Genomic DNA, 15,460 nt, shown 5'->3' with positions numbered 1-15,460 from the left:
CCCTCCCCTGCCTACCCCTCTCCTCCCCCCTCCTCTCCCCTCCCCTGCCTACCCCTCTCCTCCCCCTCCTCTCCCCTCCCCTGCCTCCCCCTCTCCTCCCCCTCCTCTCCCCTCCCCTGCCTCCCCCTCTCCTCCCCCTCTCCTCTCCCATCCTCCCTCCTCTCCCCTCCCCTGCCTACCCCTCTCCTACCCCTCTCCTCCCCCTCCTCTCCCCCTCCTCCCTCCTCTCCCCTCCCCTGCCTACCCCTCTCCTCCCCCTCCCTCTCCCTCCCCCCTACCCCCTCCCCCCCTCCTCTCCCCTCCCCTGCCTCCCCCCTCCTCCCCCCTCTCCTCTCCCCTCTTCCCTCCTCTCCCCTCCCCTGCCTACCCCTCTCCTCCCTCTCTCCTCCCCCCTCCTCCCCCTCCTCTCCCCTCCTCCCTCCTCCCCCTCCCCTGCCTCCCCTCTCCTCCCCTCTCCTCCCCCTATCACTATCCAGATGGAGAATATAGCTCTCTGTTTGCTTGACGTCATTCCATGGGCCTGTGCCAACATCCCTGTCAACATAAAACACTGTTCCCACACTGTCTCACAACACACACACACACACACACACACACACACACACACACACACACACACACACACACACACACACACACACACACACACACACACACACACACACACACTCACACACACACACACACACACACACACACACACACACACACACACACACACACACACACACACACACACACACACACACACACACACACACACACACACACACTTTCACAAAAGAAGCCCCTCATCTCGCAGACTTCCTCAAAATGCCCTCAATGGCTCAATCACAGAGAAGAAAATAAACAAAATGGCGGTCAGGCTGCTGCCAGCCTGACTCTCTGTATCTGACTCTGTATCTGACTCTCTGTTTCTGACTCTCTGTATCTGACTCTCTGTGTCTGACTCTCTGTATCTGACTCTCTGTGTCTGACTCTCTGTATCTGACTCTCTGTATCTGACTCTCTGTGTCTGACTCTCTGTATCTGACTCTCTGTGTCTGACTCTCTCTGTATCTGACTCTCTGTATCTGACTCAGTTGTATCTGACTCTCTGTGTCTGACTCTCTGTGTCTGACTCTCTGTATCTGACTCTCTGTATCTGACTCAGTTGTATCTGACTCTCTGTATCTGACTCTCTGTGTCTGACTCTCTGTATCTGACTCTCTGTATCTGACTCTCTGTATCTGACTCTCTGTGTCTGACTCTCTGTGTCTGACTCTCTGTATCTGACTCTCTGTATCTGACTCAGTTGTATCTGACTCTCTGTATCTGACTCAGTTGTATCTGACTCTCTGTGTCTGACTCTCTGTATCTGACTCTCTGTATCTGACTCAGTTGTATCTGACTCTCTGTATCTGACTCTCTGTTTCTGACTCTCTGTATCTGACTCAGTTGTGTCTGACTCTCTGTATCTGACTCTCTGTGTCTGACTCTCTGTGTCTGACTCTCTGTATCTGACTCAGTTGTATCTGACTCTCTGTGTCTGACTCTCTGTGTCTGACTCAGTTGTATCTGACTCTCTGTGTCTGACTCTCTGTGTCTGACTCTCTGTGTCTGACTCAGTTGTATCTGACTCAGTTGTGTCTGACTCAGTTGTATCTGACTCAGTTGTGTCTGACTCAGTTGTATCTGATTCAGTTGTATCTGACTCTCTGTGTCTGACTCTCTGTGTCTGACTCTCTGTGTCTGACTCAGTTGTATCTGACTCTCTGTATCTGACTCAGTTGTGTCTGACTCAGTTGTATCTGACTCTCTGTGTCTGACTCAGTTGTATCTGACTCTCTGTGTCTGACTCAGTTGTGTCTGACTCAGTTGTATCTGACTCTCTGTGTCTGACTCTCTGTGTCTGACTCAGTTGTGTCTGACTCTCTGTGTCTGACTCAGTTGTGTCTGACTCTCTGTGTCTGACTCTCTGTGTCTGACTCTCTGTGTCTGACTCAGTTGTGTGTACAACCAGAAGTTTCTAGACTACACCAGTGACCAGACAAAGGAGGGGAGAGCGGCAGCGAAGCACTCAGCACAGCAGCTACGTTGGAAGTGGAGTGGGGGACTCAGCACAGCAGCTACGTTGGAAGTGGAGTGGGGGACTCAGCACAGCAGCTACGTTGGAAGTGGAGTGGGGGACTCAGCACAGCAGCTACGTTGGAAGTGGGGTGGGGGACTCAGCACAGCAGCTACGTTGGAAGTGGAGTGGGGGACTCAGCACAGCAGCTACGTTGGAAGTGGAGTGGGGACTCAGCACAGCAGCTACGTTGGAAGTGGGGTGGGGGACTCAGCACAGCAGCTACGTTGGAAGTGGAGTGGGGGACTCAGCACAGCAGCTACGTTGGAAGTGGAGTGGGGGACTCAGCACAGCAGCTACGTTGGAAGTGGAGTGGGGGACTCAGCACAGCAGCTACGTTGGAAGTGGGGTGGGGGACTCAGCACAGCAGCTACGTTGGAAGTGGAGTGGGGGACTCAGCACAGCAGCTACGTTGGAAGTGGAGTGGGGGACTCAGCACAGTAGCTACTAGTCCTCTGCAGACAGAGGGAAGGAGACTAACGTAACGCCTCAGACTCAGAGAAGACACATCCTGCTGCAACACTCTAACATACACTGGGAAGCTTTCGTACACGTTATCTATAGTTCTACTCTCAGCTGTCTCTGTAGTGTGTGTCTGTCTCTGTAGTGTGTGTCTGTCTCTGTAGTGTGTGTCTGTCTCTGTAGTGTGTGTGTCTCTGTAGTGTGTGTGTCTCTGTAGTGTGTGTGTCTCTGTAGTGTGTGTGTCACTGTAGTGTGTGTGTCTCTGTAGTGTGTGTGTGTGTCTCTGTAGTGTGTGTGTATCTCTGTAGTGTGTCTGCCTCTGTAGTGTGTGTGTCACTGTAGTGTGTGTGTCTGTGTAGTGTGTGTGTCTGTCTCTGTAGTGTGTGTGTGTCTCTGTAGTGTGTGTGTCTGTCTCTGTAGTGTGTGTCTGTCTCTGTAGTGTGTGTGTCTCTGTAGTGTGTGTGTCTCTGTAGTGTGTGTGTCACTGTAGTGTGTGTGTCTCTGTAGTGTGTGTGTGTGTCTCTGTAGTGTGTGTGTCTGTCTCTGTAGTGTGTCTGCCTCTGTAGTGTGTGTGTCACTGTAGTGTGTGTGTCTGTGTAGTGTGTGTGTGTCTCTGTAGTGTGTGTGTGTGTCTGTAGTGTGTGTCTGTCTCTGTAGTGTGTGTGTCTCTGTAGTGTGTGTGTCTCTGTAGTGTGTGTGTGTCTGTAGTGTGTGTCTGTCTCTGTAGTGTGTGTCTGTCTCTGTAGTGTGTGTGTGTCTCTGTAGTGTGTGTGTGTCTCTGTAGTGTGTGTCTGTCTCTGTAGTGTGTGTGTCTGTCTCTGTAGTGTGTGTGTGTGTCTGTAGTGTGTGTGTCTGTCTCTGCAGTATGTGTGTCTCTCTGTAGTGTGTGTGTGTTTCTCTGTAGTGTGTGTGTCTGTCTCTGTAGTGTGTGTGTCTCTGTAGTGTGTGTGTCTGTCTCTGTAATGTGTGTGTGTCTCTGTAGTGTGTGTCTGTCTCTGTAGTGTGTGTGTGTGTATCTCTGTAGTGTGTGTGTCTGTCTCTGTGGTGTGTGTGTGTCTGTAGTGTGTGTGTCTGTCTGTCTCTGTAGTGTGTGTGTGTGTGTGTGTGTGTGTGTGTGTGTGTGTGTGTGTGTGTGTGTGTGTGTGTGTGTGTGTGTGTGTGCAGTTGGCGAGGGCCTCAGGACGATACGTTGCCAAGGAAGTCATTTCCAGTCTGTCGACAGGCCTCAGGGCTAATCTGCTTCACAGCATCGGTCATATACAATTACCTTTTACATATTCATATTTGAAATAAATTGTGTTTTCTCTGTTAAATCATAATTACTCACACATTCAAATGTGGACTCTGCCAATTGCACTGATTTTATTTGTCGATAAAATATGGATATGAGTGTATGTGATAATTGACCATTTAAAAAATATATTGATTATATTCAAATGTTTGTTTTTCACAAAAAAAATTATTCTACTATAATTTGCTAATGTATATTTCCCAACAGTAACAAAAACAGTTTGGAACAAATCCTGTTTGAAAAGCTGATCATATTTGATGTTTCCAGGGCCATGTTTCCAGGGCCATGTTTCCAGGTTTCCAGGGCCATGTTTCCAGGGCCATGTTTCCAGGGCCATGTTTCCAGGGCCATGTTTCCAGGTTTCCAGGGCCATGTTTCCAGGTTTCCAGGGCCATGTTTCCATGTTTCCATGGCCATGTTTCCATGTTTCCAGGGCCATGTTTCCATGTTTCCAGGGCCATGTTTCCATGTTTCCAGGGCCATGTTTCCAGGTTTCCAGGGCCATGTTTCAAGGTTTCCAGGGTCATGTTTCCATGTTTCCAGGGCCATGTTTCCAGGGCCAGGTTTCCATGTTTCCAGGGCCAGGTTTCCATGTTTCCAGGGCCATGTTTCCAGGGCCATGTTTCCATGTTTCCAGGGCCATGTTTCCATGTTTCCAGGGCCATGTTTCCAGGTTTCCATGTTTCCAGGGCCATGTTTCCAGGTTTCCAGGGCCATGTTTCCATGTTTCCAGGGCCATGTTTCCAGGTTTCCAGGGCCATGTTTCCAGGGCCATGTTTCCAGGTTTCCAGGGCCATGTTTCCAGGGCCATGTTTCCAGGTTTCCAGGGCCATGTTTCCAGGGCCATGTTTCCATGTTTCCAGGGCCATGTTTCCATGTTTCCAGGGCCATGTTTCCAGGGCCATGTTTCCATGTTTCAGGGCCATGTTTCCAGGGCCATGTTTCCATGTTTCCAGGGCCATGTTTCCAGGGCCATGTTTCCATGTTTCCAGGGCCATGTTTCCATGTTTCCAGGGCCATGTTTCCATGTTTCCAGGGCCATGTTTCCATGTTTCCAGGGCCATGTTTCCAGGTTTCCAGGGCCATGTTTCCAGGGCCATGTTTCCAGGTCTCCAGGGCCATGTTTCCAGGGCCATGTTTCCAGGTCTCCAGGGCCATGTTTCCAGGGCCATGTTTCCATGGCCATGTTTCCAGGGCCATGTTTCCATGTTTCCAGGGCCATGTTTCCAGGTTTCCAGGGCCATGTTTCCAGGGCCATGTTTCCAGGTCTCCAGGGCCATGTTTCCAGGGCCATGTTTCCAGGTTTCCAGGGCCATGTTTCCAGGTCTCCAGGGCCATGTTTCCAGGGCCATGTTTCTATGTTTCCAGGGCCATGTTTCCAGGGCCATGTTTCCATGTTTCCAGGGCCATGTTTCCATGTTTCCAGGGCCATGTTTCCAGGGCCATGTTTCCAGGGTCATGTTTCCAGGGCCATGTTTCCATGTTTCCAGGGCCATGTTTCCAGGGCCATGTTTCCATGTTTCCAGGGCCATGTTTCCATGTTTCCAGGGCCATGTTTCCAGGTTTCCAGGGCCATGTTTCCAGGGCCATGTTTCCAGGGCCATGTTTCCATGTTTCCAGGGCCATGTTTCCATGTTTCCAGGGCCATGTTTCCAGGGCCATGTTTCCAGGGCCATGTTTCCATGTTTCCAGGGCCATGTTTCCATGTTTCCAGGGCCATGTTTCCAGGTTTCCAGGGCCATGTTTCCAGGTTTCCAGGGCCATGTTTCCAGGTTTCCAGGGCCATGTTTCCAGGTTTCCAGGGCCATGTTTCCATGTTTCCAGGGCCATGTTTCCATGTTTCCAGGGCCATGTTTCCATGTTTCCAGGGCCATGTTTCCAGGGCCATGTTTCCAGGGCCAGGTTTCCATGTTTCCAGGGCCATGTTTCCAGGTTTCCAGGGCCATGTTTCCAGGGCCATGTTTCCATGTTTCCAGGGCCATGTTTCCAGGTTTCCAGGGCCATGTTTCCAGGGCCATGGTTCCATGTTTCCAGGGCCATGTTTCCAGGGCCATGTTTCCAGGTTTCCAGGGCCATGTTTCCAGGGCCATGTTTCCATGTTTCCAGGGCCATGTTTCCAGGGCCATGTTTCCAGGGCCAGGTTTCCATGTTTCCAGGGCCATGTTTACAGGTTTCCAGGGCCATGTTTCCATGTTTCCAGGGCCAGGTTTCCATGTTTCCAGGGCCAGGTTTCCAGGTTTCCAGGATTCCAGGGCCATGTTTCCAGGGCCATGTTTCCAGGGCCATGTTTCCAGGTCTCCAGGGCCAACCAGATGGGAGCCCACCTTCACACGGTGGGTTTTGTATTTGATATGTGTTTGTTTGTCTCCGTGAGCTAGTTGCTACTCTTCTATACGGTCCTAGTCTATATAACCAGACAGGGAACAAAGATTACCAGCAGGAGACCTTATATCCCACAGAGTTGCCTGCTGTGTCACACCGTGCCCTCCACAACCCCCCGGTATGGTACTCACCGCGGTACGTATCAGTCTGGTTGAGATCTGGTGACGTGGCAGACTGCTGGGGCAGCTGGGGGACTGGCACTTGGTTGGGTCTGATGGGATGGCTACCAAGCATGCCCACGCTACCATCTTCCCTGTGAGAGCCCACCTGCAGGGAACCAGAGAGAGAAGGGGGAAACACGTTAACCTCGGGAGGGGTACAGCGCAAACACACGTCACGATGGGGACGAAGGCCCCTGAACACAAACAGCAGCTCATGATTCATGCATTTATTGAATAATATGACTAGCTATCAGTAGACGTTATAAATATGATTCATACATGTTCGGTAAGAGTTGAATCTGCTTGGTGTTTTTCTTCTTGGCATTGGTTATCAGGTATTGTGGTATATTGATGCTGGTATCATGGTATATTGATGCTGGTATCGTGGTATAGTGATGCTGGTATCGTGGTATAGTGATGCTGGTATTGTGGTATAGTGATGCTGGTATTGTGGTATAGTGATGCTGGTATCGTGGTATAGTGATGCTGGTATCATGGTATAGTGATGCTGGTATCATGGTATAGTGATGCTGGTATTGTGGTATAGTGATGCTGGTATCATGGTATAGTGATGCTGGTATCATGGTATAGTGATGCTGGTATGTGGTATAGTGATGCTGGTATGTGGTATATTGATGCTGATATTATGGTATAGTGATGCTGGTATTGTGGTATAGTGATGCTGGTATTAGTGGTATAGTGATGCTGGTATGTGGTATATTGATGCTGGTATCATGGTATAGTGATGCTGGTATCATGGTATAGTGATGCTGGTATTGTGGTATAGTGATGCTGGTATATGGTATAGTGATGCTGGTATTGTGGTATAGTGATGCTGGTATGTGGTATAGTGATGCTGGTATGTGGTATATTGATGCTGATATCATGGTATAGTGATGCTGGTATCGTGGTATAGTGATGCTGGTATTGTGGTATAGTGATGCTGGTATCGGGGTATAGTGATGCTGGTATCGTGGTATAGTGATGCTGGTATCGTGGTATAGTGATGCTGGTATTGTGGTATAGTGATGCTGGTATTGTGGTATAGTGATGCTGGTATCATGGTATAGTGATGCTGATATTGTGGTATAGTGATGCTGGTATCATGGTATAGTGATGCTGGTATCATGGTATAGTGATGCTGGTATCATGGTATAGTGATGCTGGTATCGTGGTATAGTGATGCTGGTATTGTGGTATAGTGATGCTGGTATCATGGTATAGTGATGCTGGTATTGTGGTATAGTGATGCTGGTATCATGGTATAGTGATGCTGGTATTGTGGTATAGTGATGCTGGTATTGTGGTATAGTGATGCTGGTATCATGGTATAGTGATGCTGGTATTGTGGTATAGTGATGCTGGTATTGTGGTATAGTGATGCTGGTATCATGGTATAGTGATGCTGGTATTGTGGTATAGTGATGCTGGTATGTGGTATAGTGATGCTGGTATCATGGTATAGTGATGCTGGTATCATGGTATAGTGATGCTGGTATCGTGGTATAGTGATGCTGGTATCATGGTATAGTGATGCTGGTATCGTGGTATAGTGATGCTGGTATTGTGGTATAGTGATGCTGGTATGTGGTATATTGATGCTGATATCATGGTATAGTGATGCTGATATCATGGTATAGTGATGCTGGTATTGTGGTATAGTGATGCTGGGATTATGGTATAGTGATGCTGGTATTGTGGTATAGTGATGCTGTTATCATGGTATAGTGATGCTGGTATCATGGTATAGTGATGCTGGTACTGTGGTGTAGTGATGCTGGTATCATGGTATAGTGATGCTGGTACTGTGGTATAGTGATGCTGGTATCATGGTATAGTGATGCTGGCATCGTGGTATAGTGATGCTGGTACTGTGGTATAGTGTTGCTGGTATCATGGTATAGTGATGCTGGTATTGTGGTATAGTGATACTGGTATCGTGGTATAGTGATGCCGGTATCGTGGTATAGTGATGCTGGGATTATGGTACAGTGTTGTTGCTACTGTGGTATAGTGATACTGGTACTGTGGTATAGTGATACTGGTATCGTGACAACCCTTTAATGTTTCCTACATCCTCCATATCATTCCCCCTTGATTTTCTCTATAAGCAGACTCCCCTTCCTCCTTCACTCACCCTTCCTTCCCTATCTACCTCCTTCTCTCTCTTCCTCCTTCCCTCTCTCTTCCTTCCCTCTCTTTCTCCTTCTCTCTCTTCCTCCTTCCCTCTCTCTTCCTTCCCTATCTACCTCCTTCTCTCTCTTCCTCCTTCCCTCTGTTCCTACTTCCCTCTCTTCATTCCTCCATACCTCTCTATCTCCTTCCCTCTCTTTCTCCTTCTCTCTCTTCCTCCATACCTCTCTATCTCCTTCTCTCTCTTTCTCCTTCCATCTCTCTTCCTTCCATCTCTTCCTCCATACCTCTCTATCTCCTTCCCTCTCTTTCTCCTTCCATCTCTCTTCCTTCCCTCTCTTTCTCCTTCTCTCTCTTCCTCCTTCCCTCTCTTCCTCCCTCCCGCTCTACCTCCTTCCCTATCTTCTTCCTTCCCTCTCTTTCTCCTTCCCTCTGTTCCTCCTTCCCTCTCTTTCTCCCTCCCTCTCTATCTCCTTCCCTCTCTTTCTCCTTCCCTCTCTATCTCCTTCCCTCTCTTTCTCCTTCCCTCTGTTCCTCCTTCCCTCTCTTCCTTCCCCAGATGTGTATTACTGCTGTTGACCTGCAGAGGGCAGCCTTCCCCTGTGCATCACAGAGAGGGAGGACCCGGTCCCAATCTACCCCCCACACACACACACACACTACTACACCCCCATGTTCTATCCTCCTCCTCTCTCCTCCCTCGCTTTCTCTCTCTCTGTCCTAACAAAAACCTGGATGGCAGTAATAGTGAAGCCGCTCAGATCCGTTCAGGCAGGTAAAATATAAAAACGCTCTCTCTCCCAGGGAGCCTCTCTCTCCTCAGCGGAGCGCAGTGATTCCCATCCATCTGTCTACTATCATGTCCGGCCAACACAACTGACAATTATCTTAATACCCATATGTTTAATTGTGGGGCTCCTAATTCCCCCGACGGATCCTCTAGATCCAGCAGGAATTCAGATTTTGGCACAAGTTATTTTTCTCCCTCTTCTCTTCTTTTCCTCTGTCACTCTCTCTTTACGTCGTCGTACGTTGTCATTCTACCTCTCTCTCCCTTCTCTCTCCCTGTCTTTTCTCCATCTCCCTGTCTTGTCTATAAGTCCAGCTAAGCCTCTGACAGTGCAACTGGAGATGTCAGCTACACCTCCCTGCTTGATGCAAATATCAGAAAATGTCGAGCGGCTTTGTTGGGGGAGCGTACCGACAGGCAGAGGGAGAGGGATTGCGTTCCAAGCCAGCTGCGTTTGTTTGCTCCTCGTCTTTCATCACAACACAAACCCCAAATGCCAAATGGCACCATCCTGGCTGGGGATAGAAAGTTCTGGTGTACATATTTAATAAAGGTTTTATATTTTAAAACTCTGCTAAATTAGTATGATGATGTGTGGGCGGATGAACAAGCGGGGCGGCTGGGGAGATGGTTTCCTAGAGTCACCCTGTCACTTGTGCCACTATTAATCAAGAGGATGGCGCTTCACAGTCCCACACTCCACCTGTCTGTCTGTCTGTCTGTCTACCTGTCTGTCTGCCTTCCTGCCTGTCTGTCTGTCTTTCTGCCTGAGGTACAGTACACTGACTATGCAGGATTCAGGAAGGAGGTAAACCGAAGGAGGAAGGAAGGAGGTAAGGAAGTAGGTAAGGAAGGAGGTAAACCGAAGGGGGAAGGAAGGAGGTAAGGAAGGAGGTAAGGAAGGAGGTAAGGAAGGAGGTAAGGAAAGGAGGTAAGGAAGGAGGTAAACCGAAGGAGGAAGGAAGGAGGTAAGGAAGGAGGTAAGGAAGGAGGTAAACCGAAGGAGGAAGGAAAGAGGAAGGAAGGAGGTAAACCGTTTCTGGGTCAAGTGCAGAGCAGAACTGCTTCTCTCTTTCCTCCAGCAGGAGAGACCAACTCCTTCCAATCTGCTGTATCTATTCTTCAATATGGGGAATCAGAAGGGATCTACATTTTCTCCTAACATTAGTTTCCACAGGAAGGCATGTTAACGGGTGGAGTCGAGAGAACGGCAGCATGGCCCTGCAGCCCTCCCTTTAGTCATCATAGAGAGGGGACCTGTAGTCATCATAGAGAGGAGACCTGTAGTCATCATAGAGAGGAGACCTGTAGTCATTGTAGAGAGGGGACCTGTAGTCATCATAGAGAGGGGACCTGTAGTCATCATAGAGAGGAGACCTGTAGTCATCATAGAGAGGAGACCTGTAGTCATCATAGAGAGGAGACCTGTAGTCATTGTAGAGAGGGGACCTGTAGTCATCATAGAGAGGAGACCTGTAGTCATCATAGAGAGGAGACCTGTAGTCATCATAGAGAGGGGACCTGTAGTCATCATAGAGAGGAGACCTGTAGTCATTGTAGAGAGGGGACCTGTAGTCATCATAGAGAGGAGACCTGTAGTCATCATAGAGAGGAGACCTGTAGTCATCATAGAGAGGAGACCTGTAGTCATCATAGAGAGGAGACCTGTAGTCATCATAGAGAGGAGACCTGTAGTCATCATAGAGAGGAGACCTGTAGTCATCATAGAGAGGAGACCTGTAGTCATCATAGAGAGGAGACCTGTAGTCATCATAGAGAGGAGGGAGACCTGTAGTCATCATAGAGAGGGGACCTGTAGTCATCATAGAGAGGGGACCTGTAGTCATCATAGAGAGGGGACCTGTAGTCATCATAGAGAGGGGACCTGTAGTCATCATAGAGAGGAGACCTGTAGTCATCATAGAGAGGAGGGAGACCTGTAGTCATCGTAGAGAGGAGACCTGTAGTCATCATAGAGAGGAGACCTGTAGTCATCATAGAGAGGAGACCTGTAGTCATCATAGAGAGGAGGGAGACCTGTAGTCATCATAGAGAGGAGACCTGTAGTCATCATAGAGAGGAGACCTGTAGTCATCATAGAGAGGGGACCTGTAGTCATCATAGAGAGGAGACCTGTAGTCATCATAGAGAGGAGACCTGTAGTCATCATAGAGAGGAGACCTGTAGTCATCATAGAGAGGGGACCTGTAGTCATCGTAGAGAGGAGACCTGTAGTCATCATAGAGAGGAGACCTGTAGTCATCATAGAGAGGAGACCTGTAGTCATCATAGAGAGGAGACCTGTAGTCATCATAGAGAGGGGACCTGTAGTCATCATAGAGAGGAGACCTGTAGTCATCATAGAGAGGAGACCTGTAGTCATCATAGAGAGGGGACCTGTAGTCATCATAGAGAGGAGACCTGTAGTCATCATAGAGAGGAGACCTGTAGTCATCATAGAGAGGGGACCTGTAGTCATCATAGAGAGGGGACCTGTAGTCATCATAGAGAGGAGACCTGTAGTCATCATAGAGAGGAGACCTGTAGTCATCATAGAGAGGGGACCTGTAGTCATCATAGAGAGGGGACCTGTAGTCATCATAGAGAGGGGACCTGTAGTCATCATAGAGAGGGGAACTGTAGTCATCATAGAGAGGGGACCTGTAGTCATCATAGAGAGGGGACCTGTAGTCATTGTAGAGAGGAGACCTGTAGTCATCATAGAGAGGGGACCTGTAGTCATCATAGAGAGGAGACCTGTAGTCATCATAGAGAGGGGAACTGTAGTCATCATAGAGAGGGGACCTGTAGTCATCATAGAGAGGAGACCTGTAGTCATTGTAGAGAGGAGACCTGTAGTCATCATAGAGAGGAGACCTGTAGTCATTGTAGAGAGGAGACCTGTAGTCATCATAGAGAGGGGACCTGTAGTCATCATAGAGAGGGGACCTGTAGTCATCATAGAGAGGAGACCTGTAGTCATCGTAGAGAGGAGACCTGTAGTCATCATAGAGAGGAGACCTGTAGTCATCATAGAGAGGAGACCTGTAGTCATCATAGAGAGGAGGGAGACCTGTAGTCATCGTAGAGAGGAGACCTGTAGTCATCGTAGAGAGGAGACCTGTAGTCATCGTAGAGAGGGGACCTGTAGTCATCATAGAGAGGAGACCTGTAGTCATCGTAGAGAGGGGACCTGTAGTCATCATAGAGAGGAGACCTGTAGTCATCATAGAGAGGAGACCTGTAGTCATCATAGAGAGGAGACCTGTAGTCATCATAGAGAGGAGACCTGTAGTCATCGTAGAGAGGAGACCTGTAGTCATCATAGAGAGGAGACCTGTAGTCATCGTAGAGAGGAGACCTGTAGTCATCATAGAGAGGAGACCTGTAGTCATCATAGAGAGGAGACCTGTAGTCATCGTAGAGAGGAGCTGTGTGCTGATGAGACCTGTAGTCATCGTAGAGAGGAGCTGTGTGCTGATGAGACCTGTAGTCATCGTAGAGAGGGGCTGTGTGATGATGAGACCTGTAGTCATCGTAGAGAGGGGCTGTGTGCTGATGAGACCTGTAGTCATCGTAGAGAGGGGCTGTGTGATGATGAGACCTGTAGTCATCGTAGAGAGGGGCTGTGTGATGATGAGACCTGTAGTCATCGTAGAGAGGGGCTGTGTGATGATGAGACCTGTAGTCATCGTAGAGAGGGGCTGTGTGATGATGAGACCTGTAGTCATCGTAGAGAGGAGCTGTGTGCTGATGAGACGTGTGACAGACAAACAGGAGCAGATGGCATATGGAGTTATGCACTAATGCTGTTAACGCTCGCCTGGATCATTCGGCTTGGGCTGCCTGACTCCCCCTAGAGCATAGTACAGTCGGCTACAGCACCTCAGCCTGGCTGCTGTCTCCCCTACACACTCATGCTCCCCCACTCCCCAGGAGCACAGAACACCTTCCTGACCTGGATTGGCTGGTGCTGCCTGACTCCCCCTAGAACATAGTACTGTACTGTAAATCCCTCTCCTTATTAATGGACTGCTCCCACAGAGCCACAGCCCAGCAACTCTGTCTCTCTGTCTCTGTCTCTGTCTCTGTCTCTCTCTCTCTCTGTCTCTCTCTCTGTCACTCTCTCTGTCTCTGTCTCTGTCTCTCTCTCTCTCAATTAAATTAAATTAAATTCAAGGGCTTTATTGGCATGGGAAACATGTGTTAACATTGCCAAAGCAAGTGAGGTAGATAATATACAAAATATCTCTCTCTCTCAGGGAGACCCCTGATGATGAGGGACAAGGGGACCAGTCACAGGAAGAGCCCACATAGCCTTAGCTAGCCTTAGATAGCCTTAGTTAGCCTTAGCTAGCTATAGTTAGCCTTATTTAGCCCTACTTAGCCTTAGTTAGCCTTAGCTAGCTATAGTTCGCCTTATTTAGCCTTAGTTAGCCTTAGCCACACCAACTGTGGAATAGATAGATAGCATGGATAATATATAGTAGGGATGGGATGTTTATTACACAGCAACTCAAAACAGTCCCTCTGTGGAGAAGGGTTGGGAGCAGAAGGGACAAACCAGAGACAGGCCTCTCTCTCTGCTCTGACAGCACCTTACGACAAGAGACAGGCCTCTCTCTCTCTGCTCTGACAGCACCTTTCAACAGGAGACAGGCCTCTCTCTCTGACAGCACCTTTCAACAGGAGACAGGCCTCTCTCTCTGACAGCACCTTTCAACAAGAGACAGGCCTCTCTCTCTCTGCTCTGACAGCACCTTACGACAAGAGACAGGCCTCTCTCTCTGACAGCACCTTTCAACAAGAGACAGGCCTCTCTCTCTCTGCTCTGACAGCACCTTTCAACAGGAGACAGGCCTCTCTCTCTGACAGCACCTTTCAACAGGAGACAGGCCTCTCTCTCTGACAGCACCTTTCAACAGGAGACAGGCCTCTCTGCTCTGACAGCACCTTTCAACAGGAGACAGGCCTCTCTCTCTGACAGCACCTTTCAACAGGAGACAGGCCTCTCTCTCTCTGCTCTGACAGCACCTTTCAACAAGAGACAGGCCTCTCTCTCTCTGCTCTGACAGCACCTTACGACAAGAGACAGGCCTCTCTCTCTGCTCTGACAGCACCTTTCGACTAGAGACAGGCCTCTCTCTCTGCTCTGACAGCACCTTACGACAAGAGACAGGCCTCTCTCTCTGCACTGACAGCACCTTACGACAAGAGACAGGCCTCTCTCTCTGCTCTGACAGCACCTTACGACAAGAGACAGGCCTCTCTCTCTGCTCTGACAGCACCTTACGACAAGAGACAGGCCTCTCTCTCTCTCTGCTCTGACAGCACCTTTCAACAAGAGACAGGCCTCTCTCTCTCTGCTCTGACAGCACCTTACGACAAGAGACAGGCCTCTGTCTCTCTGCTCTGACAGGCGGGAAGAAAACTCTTATTAATGCACAACATGGGTCAAGACAGACCTTGGTCAGAGAGGTGACTAAGAACCCAATGACGACTCTGACAGAACTACAAAGTTCCTTGGATGAGACGGCATACCCTGCCAGAAGGACAACAGTCTCTACAGCACGTCTGGGCTTTATGGGAGAGTGGCCAGATGGAAGCCACTCCTGAGAAAAAGGCACATGACAGCACGCCTGGAGTTGGCAAAAAGGCACTTGAAAGACTCAGATCATAAGGCAAAATCACCCATCTAGCACCATCCCTAGCGTGAAGCATGGTGGTGGCAGCATCATGCTATGGGGGATGCTTTTCAGCAGCAGGGACTGGGAGACTAGAGGAAGCAATGACTGGAACCAGACAAGTCCTTGATGAGAACCTGCTTCAGAGTGCAAACGACCTTAGACTGGAGTAAAGATTAACATTCAAACCAGACAAGCACGCAGACAAAGCAATGCTGGATTGGCTTCAGAACAAGAATGTGAAAGTCCTTGAGTGGACCAGCTAAAGCACACAGTGAAAAATCTGTGGAAATACTTGAAGATTGCTGTTCACCGCCAAACCCCATCTAACTTTAACAGAGATTGAGAAAACCTGCAAGGAAGAATGGGAAAACCCCCAAATCCAGACGACTCAAAGCTGATACGGAGTGTTGGACTAGTAACCGAAAGGTTGAAAGTTCAAATCCCCGA

The 15,460-nt window shown here is 49.1% G+C and overlaps 1 protein-coding gene and 1 long non-coding RNA gene across 39 annotated transcripts in view; both read right to left on the bottom strand.

The window, feature by feature from the left end:
• LOC118379415 (transcription factor 4-like) overlaps window positions 1-15,460 on the bottom strand; it is a 439,744-nt gene that overhangs the window by 24,758 nt on the left and 399,526 nt on the right. For all 15 annotated transcript variants that reach the window (XM_052524927.1, XM_052524924.1, XM_052524930.1 and 12 more), the window contains one exon: window positions 6,374-6,509. In XM_052524927.1, the coding sequence (XP_052380887.1) occupies window positions 6,374-6,509 (136 nt within the window). The remainder of the gene's footprint in view (window positions 1-6,373; window positions 6,510-15,460) is intronic.
• LOC127931672 (uncharacterized) lies at window positions 10,698-12,689 on the bottom strand. 24 transcript variants are annotated; one of them, XR_008142283.1, is made up of 3 exons: window positions 12,664-12,689; window positions 11,288-11,387; window positions 10,698-10,751 (listed from the first exon to the last, which is right to left on the bottom strand). It is a non-coding gene; the product is annotated as an uncharacterized LOC127931672 (long non-coding RNA). The 24 variants fall into 24 exon arrangements; XR_008142285.1 differs by lacking the exon at window positions 12,664-12,689 and adding an exon at window positions 12,616-12,641; XR_008142287.1 differs by lacking the exon at window positions 12,664-12,689 and adding an exon at window positions 12,424-12,449.

Source organism: Oncorhynchus keta, chromosome 9 (assembly GCF_023373465.1).
Source record: "Oncorhynchus keta strain PuntledgeMale-10-30-2019 chromosome 9, Oket_V2, whole genome shotgun sequence".
Lineage (NCBI taxonomy): Eukaryota > Metazoa > Chordata > Actinopteri > Salmoniformes > Salmonidae > Oncorhynchus > Oncorhynchus keta.
Note: the sequence above shows the minus strand (reverse complement) of the source record. Positions and strands in the feature narration are given on the sequence as shown.